The 22,349-nt window shown below is 56.7% G+C and overlaps 1 protein-coding gene across 1 annotated transcript; it reads right to left on the bottom strand.

The window, feature by feature from the left end:
- Window positions 1-1,826: 1,826 nt before the first annotated feature.
- Foxo6 (forkhead box O6) lies at window positions 1,827-22,049 on the bottom strand. The gene is made up of 2 exons (XM_052177217.1): window positions 21,148-22,049; window positions 1,827-3,922 (listed from the first exon to the last, which is right to left on the bottom strand). The coding sequence occupies exons 1-2, from the start codon at window positions 21,559-21,561 to the stop codon at window positions 2,660-2,662; spliced, it is 1,677 nt and encodes a 558-aa protein (XP_052033177.1). The 5' UTR covers window positions 21,562-22,049; the 3' UTR covers window positions 1,827-2,659.
- Window positions 22,050-22,349: the final 300 nt, after the last annotated feature.

Raw genomic sequence — 22,349 nt, forward strand, 5'->3', positions numbered from 1 at the left:
ATGGAAGTGCTTCCTTTAGATCCCCACAGGCTGTGACTCAACTCGAATCATTTCTCCAGGGCTTCTCCTGCCTCTGTGCTCCCATCTCAGGGAACACCTGTCTGCCTAGGTACCCAGCATTGCTGATCCACCCCCTCACTCCACGTCCACTCCACAACCAAGGCAAGGCATTTAAAATGCAAAATGCAAAAAAAAAAAGAAAAAAGAAAAAGCCTCATTTTTTTCAGCTCAACTGGTTTCCCCCATACCTTGGTAGTCAGTCATTCAGCACCTGTGGTCCTGCCATGTCTTTTCCTCTGCTGCCTGTTGGTGTATTTGCCGCCAGCAACCTTTCCATTTCTAAGTAAGCACTTAGCCCCACTCAATGGCTTTTGCCTCTGAAGGTTCTTGACTCTGGCTATGCCATTCCCTGTCTAGATCTCTCCCTCTCCTGATGTCAACCATCCTTCAAGGCCCAATGGTGAAAGCACTGCTGCAGCATCCCCCTGCCTCCACCATTCATTACAGCCTGGTCTCTTGTCACATTACCCAAGCCAACACCCAGGAGCCTCCAAACGTCCTCAAGGCAGAGACAATGTGCTACTCTTGGTACAAGAACAGGATTTGAGCAGGTGCTTCCCAACAAATAGACCAGAGCAGGATCTGGCTGTTTCACATCTCTCATTTAGCTGAGACGGAAGCTAGATGCTCTAGTACAGACTGGGAAAACAAGGCTACAGGTGAGCTGTGCTCATGACAGTTAATTATTGTCAGCCTGATTGGAATTAAAATCGTCAAGGAGACACACCCAGAGGCTTATCTATGATGTTTCCAAAGAGGTTTGACTGAAGAGGGAAGATCCACTGGGAATATGAGGACTATCCTTGTGAGTTGGGTGGGGTCCCAGATTGAATAAAAAACGAGGAAGCCCTTAGGATGGCTCAGAGGGGCAGCCTACCAACCCTAATGCCTGGAGTTTGATCCACAGGACCTATAGGGTAGACGGAGAATCATCTCGAGAAATTTGAACATGTGGACTGTGCTCTCTCTCTCTCTCTCTCTCTCTCTCTCTCTCTCTCTCTCTCTCTCTCTCTCTCCTTACTAACTGTAGATACAATGTAACTAGCTGCCTCAAATTCCTGCCGCCATGCTTTTACCCATATCATGGACTACTCCTTTAAAGTGTAGGCAAATTGACCCCTTCCTTCCCTCCTTCCTTCCCTTCCTACTTTTGTCAGGTACTTTGTTGCAGCAATGAACAAAAGTAACACAGCCATTTTGTTTAACCAAAAAAGTAACCAAGGTGACACAGCTGGCAAAGGAAGGGAACTGGATGAACCCCTACATAAGTCTGTGCTTCCAAAGTTGTTCCTCCTCCTCCTCCTCTTCCTCCTCCTCCTCTTCCCCCTGCTCCTCCTCCTCCTCAATCAATACCTTTCAAACTTATTTTCCCTCTCTGGCCTTGTGTTTTATCTCTATAATGGGAATGAAACCTGTGCTAATACAAGGCCTGGTAATCACAGATTCTCAGTTAACACCTCTGCCTCTCTCTCAACCTTAAGGGATTTCCCCCAGGCAGAAAACTTTCTGCTTGCATGTGTTTGTAAAAAAACAAACAAAACAGGTGCAGAACTCTACAAAGACTATTCCCAGCATCAGGAACTCTGTAGGTGCTTAACCGATGTGCAGCTATGTAGATCTCCGGCCATACGCCCAGACAAAAACCTCAAAAGCTGCAGCAGCAGGGACCCTGGCAGTAGACCCCCTACAAATCCCTTTCATCATCACCACCACCTCCTCCTAACCCAAGGCTCGGGAAATATTTAAAACAATTTTATTCATGAAAATATGCTGTACAATGCACTCTACAGGGCCTCAACACGGCACACACGCACACGCACACGCTGACGGCACGGCCACAGTACACTGCCTACGATACGCGCCGGGGAGGCCGCGCCCACCGCCCGCCCCGACCGGACACTTATAAATATGGGAGAGAGGGGCCAGGACTGGGGGGTGTCGAATTGGGGGATGGATCTGGAACTGAGGCCCGCTGGAGAGGCTGTGGCCAGTACTGAAGGAGTATGGGGTTGACCAACAGGAGAGGGGAGGTGCCAGGACTGGTTAAGATGGGAGACTGAACCAGAGGGTAGCTGAGGACCAGAGGACTGAGCGGAATGGATGACCAAGATAGGTGTGAACGAGGAGGGTTGCTGGCTTCGTGTGGTGGGGCTATGGCCAGTGAGGGAAAGTGTCATTTGAGAATCAGATTGGAGTTGGATGACCTAAGCGTCACAAAGGGCCCCAGCATTAGGAACTGAAGATTCAGAAACGCCCCTGCCCCACCTCCTAGGGGGCTTCCAGGGTCAGCACCCACAGTGGGCCATCCGCCTCGCTCTTCCCCACTCCCATCTAGATGGACCTCAACCATCTCTCCCAGGCCTCCAGCCCTAAGCAGGAGGTCCTAGGAGTTCAGACAGAGAAATAGCAAGGTGTCCCAGCTGCTCCTTCCCACCTCCCTCTGTGCTCAGCTCGGAGGGATGTCTCCAGCTGGGCTGGGGTTGCCTCCTGGATCCTCCCTTGGAGCTGGGTCGGGGGAGTGGGGACCCGGGGATCGGGATGGGAAGACAGAGGCCCCATGGGGACGGGACCGGGGCACCCAGGCTGCACAGAGCGGCCCTCAGCCCGGCACCCAGCTCTGGTTAGGGGGCGGTGCCCCAGCCAGGCCCGGGGGCGGCGGAGGCAGGGCTGAGTCGAAGTTGAAGTCCATTTCGTCGCTGTCCATGAAGTCGTTGAGGATGATGGACTCGACGTCACACTCGAGGCTCCCGCTGAACATGTCGAGGTCCAGATCCGCCGGGAAGCGGTCTGGCCCTGCACCCAGAGGCCCAGCTGCTGCGGCCGCGTAGGGCCCGGGCAGCGCGTCCAGCAGGAGGCCGCCAGGCGGACCCCCGAAGGCTGCGGCATGGGCTGGCGGGGCCAGGCCGGCGGCGCCCGCCTCGCCGGGCAGCGTCATAAGGCTGATGGGGTGGGCTAAGGCACTGCGCGAGGGCGCCGGCGGCGCGTACGGGGCCGCTCCCTTGCCGGGGTAAGCGGCGCCCGCGCCCGCCAGCGCCAGCTCCCCGGGCGCGCCCAGCAGCGGGCCGGGCCTCGGCGCGGGCGGCGGCGGAGGCAGCAGCGCGGGCAGCGCCCCGGGGCGGAAGGGCGCGGCGGCCGGCACGAAGCTGGCCTGCTTGTTCTCCTGGATGGTCTGCATGGGCAGGCGGCGCAGCGAGCCCAGAGCCGGCGGCCCGAAGCCCCCGCCCCCGCCGTAGGCGCTCGCCTTGCAGCCGCCGAAGTAGGGGGTCCCGGCGCGTGCCCGCGGCCCGTACGCGTCCTGCGCGCCGTCCAGCAGGGCGTCCGGCAGCCCGGCCACGCCACCACCGTGCAGGCCCAGCGGACCTCCCAGCTCGGCCAGACGCGGCAGCTCGCCGGGGCAGCGCGCGCCCAGGGCGGGCGACAGCGCGCTCGCAGGGCTTGGGTACATGAGTGGCGAGGACGGTGCCAGGGCCTCCAGGGCCTCGTCGTCCTCCAGCTCGGCCGCCTCCCCTAGCAGGGGTCTCCCGCTACCGCGGAAGTCAGCCCACGCCTCGTAGTCGTCGCTGGCATGGGACGCCGGGCTGGTGGCCCACTTGGCGGAGGCCGACAGGGGCCCTGGAACCGGTGCGCCTGGAGGGCTGTCGTCGGGGCTCCGCTCCGGCAGGTGCAGCTGCTTCTTCTTGCTCGCCTTGCCCTTGATGCGCAGGAACTTGGCCCCATTGTCCATGGACACAGCCCGGCGCCGCGGGGTCTTGCCCGTCTTTCCGCCCTCGGGGTTCAGCATCCACCATGAACTCTTGCCAGTGCCCTCGTTCTGCACGCGGATGAACCTGGTGTGCAGCGACAGGTTGTGCCGGATGGAGTTCTGTGGCCAGAGACAGGGGCATGGGTGGCAGGAGGAGGAAAGTGAGGAAGCCAAGGGGATCCAGAGGGGAAGTGATGGGAAGAAAAAAGGGGGGGGGTTCAGAAAAGGATGGGGAAACAGAAGGATCGATGGGGTAAAGGGAGGTAAAAAAGAGAGTGCAAGTTAAGTACCACATTGGACAAACAAACTCAGAATACCTATTCTTTACCCCAAATATGCCCCCGCCCTGCCCTTCCCCGCCTCCCAAATAGACACTGCCAGAGGGCAGGGCTGGTGCTTGAGGGATAAGGCCCACTTTGAGCTCTCTCCTGAACCTGTGCCATCCCCTCAGCAGGAGAACAGGACCCCATCTTCCAAACTCAGCCAAACCTCTGGAGGGGCTGGCTAGACGGTGAGGGCCCCCCAGCAGATTATGTAAGGGCTCATGCCACTGCCGCGGCTCATTTGTCCGCCCCCCTCCCTCCCCAGCCTGGCATGGAGCCAGGAGCCCGAAAACCCAGGGCTCCAGAAATCAATCTCGCGGTGACTGATTAAGCCCTGTTTAGAACTAATTGCTCTTTCGTGTGTGGGGAGAATAAATTACCTGCTTTAATTTCGTGTCTTTAAAATGCAACTGCAGGTAGAGAGGACTGTTAACCCCTTGTGGGAAGGCCTGGCCAGAGAAAGCAGACCGGGCTGAGGTGGGGATGCCCAGGACAGGCATAAGCCTATAAACCGAGACTTGGAAATTGACCCCAGGGTTAACCAAGGTGTCCTCAGAGCTTCTCCTGTGGCCCTCTGAGCCACCTGGCTCAGCTCTGTCCTCAAAGCCCCTACCTTGTGAGAGCTTTCTACAACTTCTCGCACATTCCTCATTGACAGGTAGGAAGAAAGCTTGCTTAAGTAGGGTTCCATAGGCCTGCCTGCTTTCCCTCAGTACCTCTTGGTCTTCGCTGCTGCCACCCTGCCTGCATGCTCAATCTCAATTTCTGTTGTGCCCATCCAGAGAGCCTACAGGGTCACTACCTGCTTTGGACACCCTTGCCCTGAGGACAGAGGAAGGCCCCGTGAGCTCACAGCCCCACCATCCTGACCTCCACACAAACCTGGTGTAGAATTTCTGCTGGACCCCCTCTGTGGTAGCCCTGACCTTCCTGTCTAGGCACTGTTGTACAGACAGCTTGGGCCTGGCTAGCTGAGGCTTGGGCAGGTTGCCTGGCTATTTGGTCACTCGACTGTGTGACCATGGGTATGCATCAGTCTCTGAGCTACTCTGAAACACATGCTGCGGTCATCTCCATCTCTCAAGGCCATTGGATCATTACATGAGCTAATGGGTGTGGTTCAATGTTTGTGAACACCCCAGGTGCTCCTAAACCGCTCTGTCTGGTCAGACCTTCCCGTAGACTCCTCAAACCTGCTTGGTCACCTTCTCCTCAACACCAGGACTTAAGCTGTGCTGGGCATCAACCCCTTGGGGAGGCCAGCATTGCCACGTTTTGTCCACCACATGACAGAAGCATGATGTCATTTGCCCACAGCCCCACCACTAGGCAGTGATGCCACTCCAGCTCTGCCCAGACCCCTGGACTTGGTCTTAACTTGCTAACTCACCTAGGCACACCCTAACCCACTAATCTGCCAGGGTTCTCCCTCCTGTCCCCAACAATCTCTCCTTCCAGCTCCACCAGGCTGCCTGTCTCTGGCACTTTATGGACTTGCAGGCAACAGCTGGAGCTTGCCAGCCTTGCCCTGCCTGGCTTCTCCTGAGGCCCAGTGGAGGGAAGCTGGACCCCCAGGGAATGACGTTCCCTCAGGTAGATCCTCCCTTCCCTGGCCCGCCCATCCACCTGGCTCCCTGCCCCTCCCCCACACCTGCGTTCCGTTCCTAGGAGACCTCAGCTATCTTCCCCTAGGACTCCATACCCGCCTTGCCAGAAGCCCCACCTCCCATCTCCCTAGTCTTGCTGGAAGGGAACTCCATAACTTACCTCTCATAATCATTATGCTAAACCCTATAGGGTCAGGGATTGGGAAGCTTAGTTCCAAATGAAGAGGGCGTGGCTCAGAGACAGCGGGTTGCCAAGGTCACGAAGCTTGTTTGGCACAAACCCAAATATGATTTCAGGTTGGTCTTTGTAGAGGACATTCCATTCTGCCATGAGCAGGGAAGGTCAGAGAAAACCAGTACTCCCATGCAGACCGTGCCCAGGAGCCACCCATGGAGAAGGCTAAGTATGCACTGCAAGGTCAAGATGGCCTACGAGCTCTGTGCTTCCTCTTTAGAACTTTGCAAGTGCTTCAAACACACCCCTATTCTTTATAATAGGACCCATGGGGGCTTGCAGCTTTCTCCCCTTGCTCCCACCCTGGACTCAGCAGGGAGGGCGGGAGTTCCAGTCCTAGCCTCAAGCCATGGCTTCTCACAACCCAAGGAAAAGAAAGAACATATCCAAGTTGGCCTTGGGCCTGGTGTCCTCGGATATGCACCCAGGCCTCCTGACCCCAGCCTGGCACTTCCCCGACCCACTCTACCAAGTCTGGCCTGGGGAAGTCGATCCTCCTCTTCGGGGCTGTCTCTTTATACACATGGATGGCCTGGGCCAATTGCTCTCTGTGGAGTTTTCCAGTTTGACACCAGACGGATTTTGAAATGGTCTAATCTAGAACTCTGCAAACCGCCCCCCTCCCCAAAGCAGGATTCATTTTCCATAAATGAAACTTGATGCAAATCTGAATCACTATGCACTCACGGCCTAGTGTGGGGAAGCCCTGCCCACTCAGCACCTTCACTCTCCATGAATGAGGCTGTGGAGGGGTTCTGCAAGCCAGATGGATGGGGCAGCTGAGCTCAGATGGGTGCCAGGCTTGGCTCAGGGTTACCCAGAGAGGTGGCCTGGAGCGGAGGCCTCCGACTTTGAAGCTGGACTCTGTACTAGATGTGCACCAGGGCTGTGCCCCTGAGAGCTGCCCATGCCCTGCACCTTAGCACATCTCCTTAGGACCTAGACACCTGGTGCCAATCAGAGCTGCCAGCTACAATCCAGTGGCAAGCACTGATGACAACTCTGGCTTGCCCACGAGGCCTCCTGGGAGGCCAGAGGCCATGAAGGAGGTGAGGGAGGTAGAAGAGGGAGACGCCTCTGCCAGGCAGCAGTAACTAGGGAGTCGCTTAGCAACCCACCACCACAGCCATGGCCCAGGCATGCCCAAGTTCCCTGGATGCCCGGAGCTCGGCTCAGCTTCTGGGGCCTCCCACATCCCACATGTACAGCTAGGCTTGGCACGGTCTCCTAGGGAAGATGGGACCTCCCTGATTTCAGGCCTCAGGGAAACGATGCAGGGGCAGAAGAAAGGACAGCAGGTTATATTCCTGCCTTCACCATTCTTCCTCAGGAATATTCCCCATTCACCCGGGCCTGGGTGAATACTCTCCTGGGGCCCACCCACTAGGGACAGAAGCCTGGCAAGCATGGCATATGGCCAAGCGCATGGGCTCTGGCACTGGGTCCAGATGTCAGTTTCAGCTCCAGCACACAGGAGTGGCACCACCCTGGGGCAAGGTACTTTGAAGTTCCAGTTCCTTTAACAGCTTTGCCTTCCACCTTTGCTTCCCTGCAGCATCCTCACACAATGATGCTTAACCACCTGAGATCCTCCCCAACCCCCCAGCCCTCCCCCAATGCCTCAGCGAACAAAGGCCCAGTCAGGGCCCACACACCCACCTGCCATGACCCCTCAGGTGTTCCCCTCCACCCTCTCCTTTGCCTCCAACCTGCCAGGCCAGATGTCACTCCCTCTAGATGTTCACAGAATTCTCTCATCTCCCTTTCCCCAGTCTGAATTTTTTTTTTAAAGGCTATTTATTACCTTCTGGGTTAATACAAGTTGAAATGAGTACCTAATGAACACTAACTTGAAAGTCTCATATCTGAAAAAATGCTCCAAAATCTGCCAACTTTTAAGTTACAGCCTTCAGATCTGTGGGCTAGGGAAGCTCCAAGTCTATGCAAATATCCCAAAACCCAAAGGAGTTTTTGTACTCAGCAACACATCTGTGGCCCAGCATTCTGGGTAAGGGATAACAGCCTCTGTATAACTTGTTGATCGTTTACCTACTGTCTGATGGCCTTGCATGAAAACTTTCATAAGGGTAGTGACTTATCTCCACCCCCCTTTTTTTCTTTACTCGATGTGTTTGTCATATACTAGGCACTTGAAAGTTTGTTCAGTGAAGGAATAAGAGACGTACATACGTGATGTTGGGTTGCAGGGGGATCTGCATGAACTAGCCTTGACTAGCACACAATAGGAAGCAAACTCAGGATAGGATGAACAGTCAGCAGGATGCAGGAAAAGTCAGGTCCACCAGGGAGGAGAAAGGACAGGCTTCTCAGCATGCTGAAGGAGGGCTCACAGGCAGCTGCTAACTCCCTGGCCTCCACCTGCTCCCAGATTGCCCCAGGCTGGCTCACATCCAGACCTCCCACGACACTGTCCCCCTAGGCCAGAAGACACTCCAAGAGCTTCAGCAAGTCAGAATGACCTCGACCTTGGTGCCTTCCCCACAGATAGGGTCTGATCCATCTGGTGGTGACGGCTCATCTATCCATCAGGGCACCCTCATCTATTCCCAGGACACCCTTCGCCCACGAGCAGTAATGCATTCATCTGACAGCACAACCCCATTTATCCAGCACACCAGTCCCATTTATCCAGCAAGTACAACCTCATTTGCTAACAGCACTCTATTCACCTGACGGGGCCCCTCATTTATCCAGCAGGACACCCTCATTTATCCTCCGAGTCGGACACGCTCCTTCCTCCTGTGGTGTGGCTGTGTTCTCCGATGGTGCAACCCAGCTGATCCAGCAGGACGTCATCTCTCCTACAAGTACACTCCATCCCCCTGACGGTACAACCTCATTTATCCAGCACTGCAGCCTCACCTGGCCTCCCAGTACCACCTCATTCCCTGACAGTACCACCTCGTTTATCTTCCGGTACAACCTCATTTCTCCTTCTAGCACAGCTTCATTCCCCAACAGCTCAACCTCATCCAATCTTACTTCTCCAGCCAGGACCTGCCAGGTTTTGGCAGAGGGGTGGGGAATGATGAGTGGAAAGGAGAGAGATCTGCCCCCTCATTTGGCGTCCCAGCTTGCAAGGGGCTGCATCGAATGACGCTTCAACTATATGCAACTTTTCCAGACCAAGAAGCAGGTATGGACTCTGCCTTTTAAGTTGCTTGACCTAGTCAGAGCTCCACCACTGTCTGTCTCATCTCTCCCTCTGTCCCCCACTAGGACGACAGAGGCTAACGGCGTGGATTCTGGGATGTGGCCTCCTTTGCTCTCTCTGCTGTGGTCTTGTGATTCTGGGAAGAGGGCATGTGGAAGGCTGCCCTCTTGGGAGGCACATTCAGTGGTATGCTGGTAAATGTTTAACAACCAGCTCTCCGTGGGTGGGGGGACCCCAGCTGATGGATCTGTAGCTGTGACTGCTTTGTGGCATGAACTCTCCCGTCATAGCCCAGTTGAGGCTGCCAGTGTGAAGTCACAGAGTGACACTGGAAAGAAGTGTGCACAACTGTTCTTGTGAGCCAGCTCAGCTCAGGCATGCGACTGCCGTGTGCTTCTAGCACTGACACGGGAGAGAAGTGTCACCTGATACATACCAGGTGGAGGCAAGATTCTTTTATCTTGACAATCATGTCAATCATGTACCCACAAGAAGAGACCACTGGTTTACAAAGGGGGAAATTGAGGCTCTGGTGAGTTTAATGTTCTAGGTCGAAGCCCCAAAGCTGGAAACGAGGAAGAAGATTCGGGTCTCTGGTTCTTAGCTTCCAGAGCCTAGGTATGCTCTTCCCACCCTGTCCCCCCCCCCCCCCCCCCGCCTCCTTGTCAGGGTCTCTGATGTCCGTCCCAGTAGCTATTCCTGTCTTGGCTCACAAGCTCAGGCTTTTCTGGTTTTCCTCAGAGGCAGGATATGTAAACTCTGTGCCCACTGCCTACCACCAACCCAGCACTGTCTCCTGCTCTCCCTGGTCCCTGGGGGATTCCAATACGGTGAGTTCAGTCCTAGGTCTTCTATTATCCCACTGAACACCATCATGTCTAGAGTCTCCACAGGTTCCATCATAGGCAGAAATTTCAGTTCAGGCCCTCCTTCAGAGACTAGCCTTGTCTGCACGATGGTGACAATGACCAAGCCCCAGCCTCAGTGCTTCACAGACACCTGTGGGGCTCCGCCCGCCCTGTTATAACTCTAGCACGCATAGGGAGGATTCCACAGTTCCAGCTCTCATCCCTCCTGGTTCAGAGGTCCAGGAGTAGACCTGACCCTTACCCTCACTCTATTCCTAGAGTCCCCACCTTTCCAGGAGCACACATTTGAGTCAGACAGACCCACAGCTGGGGGTGGGGTTGCCCTTTTGTCTGGGGTGGAGTTGGGATGTTCAGTCCAGGCAGGCTTCCTGGTAGATGATGTCAGGATCATCTGTAAGGTCAGATGTAAATCATGGGGACTAAGGTCTGCTATGGCGGAGGGGTAAAAGAGTAGATTGGGGGCAAAGAGCCACAGGTGCCCATTAGTGGGCTTAGGGTCATCAGTAGCCAGGGTCCAGGACGAATCAAATATGGAAGCAAGACATGAAGTGAGGGCCAAAATACACATCTGTATTCCTCTGTCCCCTCCCTTCCCCAGACACAGAAGAGCTCACATAACCAGCCTGGGCAAATGGCAAACCAACAATGGAGTCCAAGATCACTCCTGCCCCACAGCCTTGGGCACCAGCACAACTCCAGAGGGACAGTCAAGAGCCACATTGGCCAAACCAGCAGACCTGTCTGGGCTTCCAACCAACCAGCATGTTCACCCCGTGCTTCTGTGTGCTTTGTTCCCACGTTCTCGTGCCTCCCTCTCTGCCCCACAGATTCTATTCCTCCATCAGGCCCGATCTGAGCTCCTTCTGAACCCTCCCACCAGTCTCAGAGACAACAGTGCTAATGCAGACTGGAGTTCAGCTATCCCAGAGTCTGTCTCCTCCACTGAAGTCTGAGGGGATTGCAGAAATGTGGAGAAAGGAAGGAGCCCTCAATAGTGTCTGGCTTGACCATGTCTGGTACTAGTGAAGAGTCCACGGAGCAGTCCCTGAGATCCTGCCACCAGCTACCAGGGTCCTCTTGAGCCTCCCTTTTGGCATGGTCTCCCCAGGGGCTCCTGCTACCATGGCCTCCTGTGCCTTCCTCAGAGCTTTCTGGCTCCTCAGGAGAATTCAGCATAATTGGAAAAAAGGCTACTTTTATTCTTCTCTTGAAATAGGATCTCACTATATATCCCAGCTATACACTGCCCCGGCTTCCTCGGTGCTAGGATCACCATGCCTGAGTGAGATACCACATATTAAATACTATCACTTCATTGTCACATGGTATGACTATATCACCAAGCGTTTAAGCCAACCTTCTGAGCTCAGCATCCTCCTTTGACAGGTGCCAATCCAGAGACCCTGCTCTGAGATGCCTCTAAACCTGTGAGTTGCGATCCCTTTGGGATTGGCATATCGGCTATTTACATCATGATTCATAACACTAGCAAAACTAAAGTTATAAGGCAGCAATGACATACTTTTATGGCTGGGGGGTCGTCACAACATGGGGAAACTGTTTTAAAGGGTCACAGCATTAGGAAAATTGAGAACCGCTGCTCTAAAGAGAAACCTAGGCCTGGCAGAAGTTCCGGGGTTGTCCTGGAACAGAAGTGGGGCTGATCAACTGGCTCTCAGCTGCCCCTCCCCAGATCCCCTAACTGCAAAGCCATTCAAACTTGGCATTGCACCCCTCTAGTCTGACCACCTCCCTTATCTGCAGGCAGCTCCTCCCTGTTCCCCTGCCCAGGGCCTGGGAGCAGCTGCAGTGACCTCACTTAGCCCTACCCTGGACCCAGCTCTGGGGAAGGCCTAGCAGCTGTGCCCGAGCCCTGCAGGCTGGCTCCTGGGGGAGAAAGAGGAGGAGCAGGCATAGTGCCAAGAGAACCATCTGCTCTCCCAGGGGCACAGCCACCCGCACAGACACTGGCCTCGCCCCTAGGGGCTGCCCTTGGCCCTCTGTTTCCTTGACAGGGGACTCCATGAGTCCAGGGCAGCCCACCCAGACCAGGGCAGCAACCTCATTTGCCATCTGTCTTCTCTTGAAGCCTCAGAGGTCCTTTAGAACATGCTGGAACACCACAAATGTCCGATGGGGAAAAAAAAATGGACAAGTGCTTGGGTGAGCTCCAGGGCCAGAGGCCAGAGGCCGGGCTGGTGTGCTAAGTGTGGCTGCCTGTCCGGCCTAGCTGGCTTTAGGTCCTCACTCTCCCTGCTGGGGCCTCCATCTTCACATCTGCTTAGCTGGCAGGTGCCTCTGGCAGAGGGCAAGCCCCTCCTCCCCAAGCCCCAGCTCAGGTTACAAGAGGAGGTGGTGGCAAGGCCAGCTGAGGACAGGGGAGGGGACATGAGGGAGAAGGAGGAGAACTCAGAGCTTCCCAGATTATTGGAGGAGAACCAGGAACCAGAGTAGGAATGGTCTTGCCCAAGATCACACAGCCTGGCAGTGGGGCAAAGAGAATCCAGTATGCCAGGAACAAGTGGCCCTAGGCTTGAAGATTACCTGGAACAAGTGGCTTTCTTATCAGTGAAAATGAGGAGCCTTGGGGTTGGCCGTGTATGCCAATGGGAAAGTGTTTACTGCGCAAACACTAGAAAGGACCTGAGCTCAGATCCCCAGGATCCATTACGAGCCAGGTGTAGGAGCATGCAGCCGTAACTCCAGGGCTTGGGGTCAGAGACAAGTAGATCTTTGGTGTTCACCAGCCAGCCAGTCTGGGTAAAATGGACAGCTCCAGATTCACAGAGATTTTGTGTCAAAAAACAAACTGTGTGCAATAGAGAAAAGCACCTCACGTCAATACCTGACCTCCACACACGCACAGCCCACCTGCACACACACACACACAGCCTTAAATATGTTCTGTATGCCTCCAAGGCCACAAGGAAGGTACTAGAGACTCAAAAGTAATAGGTAAAAGTAAGGCAGACAGAAGACTGGGTTCCAAAATTCTCACATGTTCAAATGGTGCACTCAAGGACCAGAATAGAGAGGGACTCCTCTAACACACACACACACACACACACACACACACACACCCCGTGCATGTGCACACGCAAACACCTTTCAGGGGCATGCACAGGGAGTCCTACTCTATACACTGGCAGATAGATCTTTTCTTCACAGAGCAATGAATAATAGTAGTGACCTCTGATAAGACTTGTTGGGGACTTTATAGGTATCTTTCCTGAAATTTTAAGAAAGCTCAGACATAGGCCTGCCATCTCATTTTGTAGCGGAGGAAACTAAGACTGGAACTGCTCAGAGCTACCCAGAAGGTAAGCAGAACTAGGCTCTACTAATACTATTGGCTTCCCAAGCGCCTTACTACATGCACAACCCAGTCATACTCACCAGCCTTAAGACATGGTGGGCTGGCTGCAGGGAACTCAGTGTGATACCTGGACCCTAGCACAGGCTCATCTGCTCATCTTGCCCCACTGTGTGCTTGCCACACAAGTCACTCTTGAGTGATTTGTCTGCTGATGTCATCCCATCTACCACTCCCGCCGGAGTGCCAGCACCTGAGTCTGAACTTGCCTGCAATCCCAAGCCATTTGCTTTCCCAGCTTCAGCTCCTGCTGGGCTCCTCAAAGAGCCCCAAGGGTTTGACCTCTTTGTTTCCCTGCCTTGAAACACCCACAGTTGATAATCTCACCTTGTGTCCTGTTTTGCCCTGATGGTGTTTGTCCAGCACAGGACTCTTTGTGTCTTCATCTCCTAAGCTTAATCTCCCAGCCCCTCAAGGTCCTGACAGCTTTGCACAGCAGGTGTCCACTGGTGTGGTTTTGGATTATAGTGCCCCCAGCCCTGGGTCTGTAAGCCAAGGAATCAGAAACCGGCCTGCCCCTGGGGCCCTATCTGCTGGGAAAGGCAGCCTGAAATTAGGGCCCATTCCCCATGCTAGAAGCCTCAAGGGCCAAACTTCCAGGGAGAGTGCAAAGCCAATTGCAGGGGCAGAGAGAGTGCTAGACCAGGGTGAAGCCAGCACCGGGACATTCCAGTGCTGCCTGCCACACAGAGCCTCTTGATTTCCCTCGCCCTTAGTTTTCTCATCTGCCAGTGGGGCCGACAGCCACAACAACAGTATCATGGATCAGCTGTAAAAATCCAGTAAGAGAATGCATTATGTATTGGCACACGGCAGTTGGAATCCTGAGCTACGTGTAGTACACAGTGGCTAAAGCAAGTGTCGGAGGACTGAAGTGGGCAGGAAAGGTTGCAAGGTCGGGGGCTGGGCCTCAAGCATCACACTAGGCATCCAGAGAGTGGACAGACAGTGCTGGGCTGTCCATATGTCCTCTCTCCCATCCATGGGGAACTAGCTAGGACAGGCTCTGTAACTGTCACTTTCTTTACATTCCAGGCCCAGAGTGCTTTTTGAGTGTCACCCTCCCACACCTCCCTCTGTCCAGCATCCAAGGCTGGCACGAGCAGCATGTGCCAGTTCTGGCTGTGGCTGCCTTCTCTCCAAACATGTCTTATACAGGGTGATTCTGATACAAGGGGTAGACACAGGTGCTGGGGCAGGGGCTCGGTCTCCTGGAACTGATGGCATGAGGTCCAGGCCCCTAGGGCAGTAGGAAAGAAAGGAGCAGGGGCTTAGAGAAGAAGCAGATCCACAGTGGGTCCACAGGGCAGGTAGGAGGAGGTTGGGGTGCCGGGAGGCCACCATCTAAGAAGTGGCTTCTGAATGACAGGTCACCAGACATGTCCAAAGAATTGGGAAGGGGATCGGAAAGTGTGCTGATACAAAGCTTCAGGGAACTCTCTGATGACGAGCCAGGCCTGTGGACAGCTAAGGATTTTACACAAAGATCCTCAAGGAGATGCGCGCTTCCAGAACCACTTGGATGGTGGTGGCTTCAATTAAAATGCTCGAGCACCCTAGCTATTTTTTCTGAAGGGTGTCCCAAGGGATTGGCCAACGAGATCTGCCTTGGTAGACATGTGACGACTGGCAGGCGGTGTGGGCTGAGATATTCAGTGTCGCTTGTGAAGGTGGCAGTGTGAGGGTAGGAGGTGAGGCCTGGACAAGTGCAGCGTTGGGCCCGGGGACCCGGAGAATTTTGGCCTGGTTGGGTTCCAGGGGGGAACTGAGGAGCCGTAGAATCCTAAAAGAGATCGTGAAGATCTTGGAGCAGGAAGGAAGGCTATGTGGGAGCGAGACCACACTGACAGTGGGAGACGATGGGAGAAATGGGGTAGACACACACAGGTCTGCATCTCCATCGAGGCTCTGCCTTCTCCCAGCTATGCCTTGAGTTCTTTGACTACAAAATGGGGCTACACACGAGTACCTGGCAAGGATTTCGAGGACGGAGTGGGAGAATGTGTGCAAATGATAGGATGGACTGCCCAGCATCCACATCCTCCCCTCATCCTTCCCACGAGAGGCAGCCCCCTTGGAGACCAGGAAGGTTTCTCTTAGTGAGGAGGGAGGCCCTGGGGGTAGGGTGTGGGAGGCCCCACCCCCACACACCACCTGGCCCCCTCCCACCTCCACATATGGGTTGGGGGGTGGGGAGAGGCAGCAAACAGCCAAACCCTCCTAAACAGGAGTGGGTTTCCATAGTAACCGGGGTGCCAGGAGAAGGGGGGTGCTCCAGATCCAGCTGTCCCCCCCAGCACCCTCCTCAGGCCCTAGAACCCAAGTTGATACCCACCCAACACCCTGAACCCCCATCTGCCTGCTCTGGGGACAGCGGGGGGCTGTCATGAACGCTCTCCCATGTGCTGGCCGAACGGTTGCCACAGGGATACTGCCATGGGTAGGGGCAGGCATCTTTAAGGAGGAGGCTCAGGTTCAAGACTATCCACACCCACAGTCACAGGTGTCCACCAGTGAGAAGTCTTTTCAGTACCGTGAGCCTCTCAGCTTCTGGTACCAAAAGGTTTGTAAGTCACAGTACAGGAAGGGCCCAGGGACCGTGTTAAGGTCCTCTGGACTCACAGGAGGACACAGAATCAGAGAGAGGGATTCCCTCCAACTCACGCACACTGAATCGTGTTTCCCACAGGAGCCCTGTCCACCCTTACCTAGCCCTGACTCCAGAGGACCACAAAGGGTTATACCTGGACACAGTGGGTGATACTTCAGGGCACTGCTGGGAAGAAGACAAGTCTTTCCAAGATGTGTCTGGCCAGTGAATGGCAGTCCTGGAAAGAAATGTGTGAGGGGACTACAAGAAGCTGGCACCCAGCCAGCATCAGACCCTTCAATTTCTTTGGTGACCCAAAGTCTGGAGGTGGAGGGGGCTCTAATGGGGAGGGTCTGCCCTCTATCCTGCTTTTTCCCAGTCACTCAGCCCCATGTGGGAGGCAGGCGCACTGCAGGTGTAGGGAGGGCTGGTGAGTCTGCTAAGAGGTCAGGGAAGCTCCACTTAGAGGCTCTGCCACTCACAGTTCCTGACTCCTCAGTCCTAGCAAGGCCAAGACAAAGCCTAAACCTCAGGTGATGGCCACTCAAAAACAGGAGGAGGTTTCAGGAAGGAGCCCCCAGCCCTTTCCAAATCCAAACCCAAACCCTTCCCAACAACTAAGGAGCCCCCAGTCCTACCCAGTGACACAGAAAATGCCCGAGTTTAAGAGTTAGAATTGGGTTCTACCACTTAGGGCTGGTACTTACAAGGCATGTGACCTCAAAGCAAGTCACTTCCACGTCTGGAAAGAGGGCAGTGGTGAGAATCTGGTGTGACATGTGCTTGGTGCATTCACAGCCCTGTCCTCTGGCAGGGCCTCCCTGCATCTCAGTTCCTCAGATCCCCTCAACTCTCACCTGAGTAGTCCAAAGGTGGGGCCCTCAAGGTCTGCAGAGAGCCCCCCACCCGCATTAAGTGGGGGCTGGAGGGCGCTGAACTTTCGAACCCACAAACCCCCCGCGCCGTTCATTACCTTAACGCGAGTTAAAAATAACCGTCTCATCTCTTTAAATTAGTCTGTCTGCAATTACCGCCTGGCACGGCGCTGCCCGCCATCGTCCCGCTGGAGCGGCGCCAGGTGGCAGGCGGGGCCCTCACCCTGTCTGTCGGTCTGTCTGCTGCCTCTCGGCCCCCCTTTCCCCCCGTAGCGCGGCAACCCCGGAGCCCCCCAGCAGCCCCGCCTCGAGAGCTCCCCAACTTGTGGAGGGTGGGGGCCTGGGTCGCATAGGGCCGGTCTAGGGGAGCCAAGAATTGGGGAGGGGGCTCCGGGCACGCCGTCGGGGGAGGGGCGCTGGGAGGCCCAGGAAGCCGGAAGGGCCCGCAGCGCGCCAGCGCTCGTGGGTGGGTGTGAGCAGGTGGCCGTGGGAGTCTGCCGGGCGTGCCAGCAACTGTGCCAGGAGCGGCTGGCACGGGCTCGTGCCCAGGAGGCGGGCAGCTGCCAGCCCCTCGCTCGTGCAGTGAGGGGGGTGAGGACACCCCCCCCCCAATCGGGGCTCACACCGCCTCCTCCCGCACCCCCACAAGCTCTTGGGGCTGGGGATCCCCGAGGACAAAGGAGGGGGAAGGCGCCCTGGTGGAGCAGACTGGGGGGTGGGGGGGAGGGCACACTACTCTCCCAACCGCTGCTCAGAGTCAAGAGCAGGACTCCGCTGCTGGCCTCTGGGACCAGCCCCTCATTCAAGCCCCCTCCCCACCTGGAACTTACAGGGCCAGGCCTGGGCCAGATGGGGCTAGCACCAGCCTTCTGATCCCACCCCTCAGCAGCTAAGCTGCTCCAGCCCTTGAGGGAGAGGGGAAGTCCCTATCCACTGGGCTCCACCCCTCTGGGCCTCGGGACAGAAATGGGAGGCGCCCAAGCCTGGCCTGGGAGCTCCCCAAGGACTGGCAGCCAGGAAACACAAAAGGAGTTGAACAACTCCAGAGGCGTTCAATGGAAGGAACAGCAGGACAGTGTAGCCAGGAAGGCTTCCTGTAAGAGGCCAAGGCCAAAGGAACATGGGGCTTATGGAGGAGCTGGAGGGGGGGGGGGGAGGGAATGGGAGGTGCCACTCTGGGAGCCACAACTCTAGGGCCACTACACTCCTGGCCAAGCCCTGAGACCAGCCTTGATACTCTCTGGTCCCAGGGAAATGGGACTAGCCCTTAGGCTACAACCATAGGTAGTCCTGACTCTCCAGGCCTCTGTCTGGTTTGGGTGGCCTGAGCCTGTCGCTGTCCTCTGCAGCACTGGGACCCCCTTTCTCCTCACAGATGGAAGTTCAGGGCAAAGGCTCAGTACATCAGCCTTTCTCTTCCCTTCCTTTCTGAAGGTGACCACTCGACCTTTCCAGGACCCCTTCCTGTCAGCCCAAGAGCCCGAGGATCTAGTTTGCAACTGCAAGCACCCCTAAATCCAGCAGGCACAGTTCCTTCTCTCTGCCTTTGAACATGCAGCCCCTTCACCCCATCACAAAACTATCTCTCTAAATTTCCCTAATCAAGAAGACACCCCAGATCAAAGCCACCCGCGCCGTGAGAGAGCATCGGATTCCCTAGAATATGGAAACCACTTTCCGCAGCCCCTTGCCCCACCCATCAGCCTCTCCTGTCTCAAAACGCAGGGTCTGAATGTGGAAGTGCTCAGAGCATCCTGAAGGTGGGGCCAGGAATGTAGGTCCCCTCAAGGAGTCGTAGCATCCCTCCATCCCCCCATGGAATTGAGGTATGGTACCACTGAGGCTTTCAAGGGCAACATTTTTTGTGGGGGATGAAATGGATGAAGGAAAAATAGATGCCTGGTCCTGGCACCTGAGGTGTTCCCAGCCTTGGTCAAGCTGAGGTTGAGAGCTGGAGATAGCTCCTCCTCCAGGCTTCTGAAGGAACTGACTGGGAGTGCCAGAAGGGGCTCAAGGGCAGGAAGTCCCAGGGAGACAGTTTTCACCCCCCAGGGAGCAGGAGGGTGAAAGGGGACATCTCTCAAGAGTCGGGTTGAACTAGACCCCTCCTCCAGTGTCTGGGTGGTTTTTGCCAGGACCAAGAGCAAGAGTCGAAGCTTGGGGCTGCCCACCCAGTGCCCCAAGACTGGGAATGAGGTACAGGGAGGACCAGCGTGCCCTCAGCAGTGTGGTGCAGTGGGACCTGCAGTCAGTGGGCAGACAGGAGGCTTGGGCCTCTGCCCAGGGCTTACTGCTTTCTGACACTCTCAGGAGAGAGTCCTATCACCTCCCAAGGCCTCAGTCTCACAGTCTGAGAAATGGACTCATAGGGCTCAATTTATCCCCAAGCACATTGCTATCACATCCTACGGTTTACGTCTGCCTCTGCTCAACACCAGCAGCAGCTCAATCTTCCGGGGCCAGCCAGGCATGTTCCAGAGGCTTGCTGGGACCCAGAGAGGTGGGTGACACCTGGGCTGGACTGGGAGACCTCCCCTATAAATGGTTATAGTAAAACCCAGCTCGGGGACTGCCGAGAGCTTTAAAGATGTGGGAAGAGTCTGGCACAGAGCACGGCCCCAACATGCTTCCTCAGAATGGCAGCTGTCTCCAGGCTTCACATCTTACCCCAGTTTCCTTCATCCATCCAAACCTGCTGGAGCTCTGCCTCTTACAGGAAGCCCTCCTGATCTGCTCGGGTCCTGGGACTCTTTGCCAATCCACAGCCTCTTTTACCATCCACCCATCTCTACTCTCAGTACGCATACACTGATAGCTTCTTGGGTCAGACTCTCAGTAAGGTGCAATGGGGACAGAACAGTCCTGACACTGACACTGTCTTTCAAAGGTGAAGAGCAAGACTCACATGATTGACTCACGATGCATGCCTTAGGGCTAGGAAAAAAAAGGGTGGGGGGGATGGAGTCCTGAGCTAGCTAACAAGTGTTTGGGAAGGCTTCTTGGAGGAGGCAGTGGGACTCTGTGTCCCTGAGGATAGTGACTACATCTCCAGGAAGGAGTGGAAGGCAGACTCAGCAAACAAGCCGCAGAGCAAGCCTGGGGCAGGGCACACTTGAGAGAAAGTTGTGCTCTGGTGGGAACTGAGCTGCAGGGGGTCTGGAAAATGGAGGGCATGAGACTCAGGTCTACTTCTGTGTCCTGTGTTCCTACCCCATCATAGTCAAGGAGAGCCAAAGAAGATGCCAGTGTGCAGGCGTCCCAAGAGCTGGGCACCCAAGTACATCCAGCCATGGCCCTGCCCCTCCCCTCAGATCTTGCTGCCAATCAACACCCGGAACAGCCTCATCTCTGGACATAGGCATGTCTTCCTCATAGTGACTACCTCTCCCACAAGAGGTCCCCTCAAGCCTCCTCACCCACAAATGCATAGGCTAGCCCCATTTCCCAACAAGATGGCCAGAGGAGGAGCTGAATCTAGAAGCTACAATCCAGGGAAGTCCCCATCCAAGTCTTTTCCCAAGATGGCACTCCCCTTTCCCACTGCCTGCCACGGAGGACTCTCTGGGGGTGCCCAACTCCTTGAGTGCATCTGGGCCCAGAAAGCCAGGGAGGTGGGAGATAAGTTGCTTAGAGTGGGTAGAGACAGACCCACACACAGACCTCAACACCCTTCCCACGAGTACCAGCAGGGAGCTCTAAGCACCTCCCCCACCGCATGCTGTACCAGGGAAGGGGCTGACAACACCTGCCCCAGGAAGAACTCATCTCAGGTGATCTGCCATGCTTTTCACCCCGACTAATAGGTGCTCCAGGATGAACTCTCAACACCACAGAAGGAATTGCGCGGGGGGGGGGGGGGGGTGCTTGATCTCTTAGTACTCCTCACCATGGGGCTGGCTTCAGGAAGGGCAGGGGAGATTGAGAGGGAAAGCAGACAGGAGCCCTGGGTCATAACTCCAGCTCTTTAAAACAGGTACCCTGGTGGAGAGGGTAAAACAAGTCACACAAAACAAAGGGGGCTCCCTACTGTCCATGGCCTGGAAATGAGTTATGTTACTATACGCTCAATGTCAGGCCAGGGATAATCCTCTGGGATGCCTCAAAAAGGTATCCCTTGTCACCTACCAGACCTCCAATCCCGCGCATCCTTCCTAGGGGACGTGAATGAATACAGCTGCTGCCAGCACGCCCCCGCCTGTCAACTGACCTGCCCCACGCCCTGGGCGCGCACTCCATGACCCCTAGGGGTGTTCCAGAGCCCCCCTCCCTGTAGCCTGCCCGGAGCCAGGATGCCCCACCTTCCAGCCGGCCGAGCTGTTGCTGTCGCCTTTATCCTTGAAGTAGGGCACGTAGCGGACCATCCAGTCGTAGATCTGCGAGAGCGTGAGTCTCTTGTCCGGGGCGCTCTCGATGGCTTTGGTGATGAGGTCGGCGTAGGAAAGGTTCCCCCACGCGTTCCGTCGGGAGCTCTTCGCTTTCCGCAAGGGTCCGACCTCCGCGCCCAGCGGCGGCGCTGGGGCCATCGCTGGGGCCGTCGCCCTGCGTTCCGGCCCGCAGTCCTCGGAGCCTTCGGCTACTCCTGCGCCCAGCGCCCCGTCCTCGTCGCCGGCCAAGTCCGGCTGCGGCAGAGGCCAGGTACACGAGCGCGGCCGGCTCTGCGGCGCGAAGTCCGGGTCCACGTCCACCTGATGCGCTCGCAGCTTCGCAGCCATGGTCCCGCCCGGCTCGGGCGAGGCAGGGAGGGAGGCTCCGCGGAGGGTGGGCGCGCGGCTCTGGGATCTGCGCGCCCCGGGGAGGCCCGCGGGAGGGGTCCCTGGCGGCGCCGGCTCAACCGCGGGGCGCCATGGGCCGGGGCGCGGAGGCAGGGGGCTGGACGAACTGGCGAGCACGGAGGGAGGCAAAGACCTAGGCAATGAGGGGGCGGCGGCTCCGGAGCCCAGCGGGCACACACCTCGCCCAGCCCGGCTTCTAGCACCTGCCGCCTGTCTGTGCCCGCAGCCACCACCGCCACCGCCGCTGCCGCCACTCCGCGGGCGCCGGTCCCGCGCGCGGGCCCCGCTCTCCCGGGACGAGACTGGCTTGCACCATGCCGGAGCCCGAGCCCGTGCCAGAGCCCGCGCCGCCGCCGCCCGGTGAATGCCGCCGCCGCCGCCGCCGCCGCTCCGGCTCCAGCGCCAGCTCCCGCGCCTGCCGCGCTCAGCGCCGGCTGCACCTCGGAATGGGCGGGGGGACGGGGACGGGGCGGGCCCAGAGCAAAAGGAGGCGGGGCGTGCTCGCCCCGGGCCGCGGAATCCTGGCTTGCTGGGTGCCCCGCCTGCAGACTGTGGGGGGCGTGGAGCTCCCGCTAAGGGCGACCCCGCCGAAGCCCCGAACACCACAGCGCCCCCTAGGGAGCAGGCGAGAAAGGTCTGGCGCGGCCCCGCCCCCTGCTGGGCTCGGGGAGGGCAACGTAGGGGTGGATCTCGAGTGCTCCCATTGGTGCACAGCGGGGTTGCCCCGC

This window comes from Apodemus sylvaticus, chromosome 3 (genome assembly GCF_947179515.1).
Source record: "Apodemus sylvaticus chromosome 3, mApoSyl1.1, whole genome shotgun sequence".
Taxonomy (NCBI): Eukaryota; Metazoa; Chordata; class Mammalia; order Rodentia; family Muridae; genus Apodemus; species Apodemus sylvaticus.

Bases quoted from the DNA above. Each gene is read 5' to 3' on its own strand.
- Foxo6 (XM_052177217.1), bottom strand. From the start codon at position 21,561: ATGGCTGCGAAGCTGCGAGCGCATCAGGTGGACGTGGACCCGGACTTC. The intron at 3,923-21,147 runs GTGGGGCATCCT...CTCTGGCCACAG, and splicing joins ACAGCTCGGCCGGCTGGAAG to AACTCCATCCGGCACAACCT.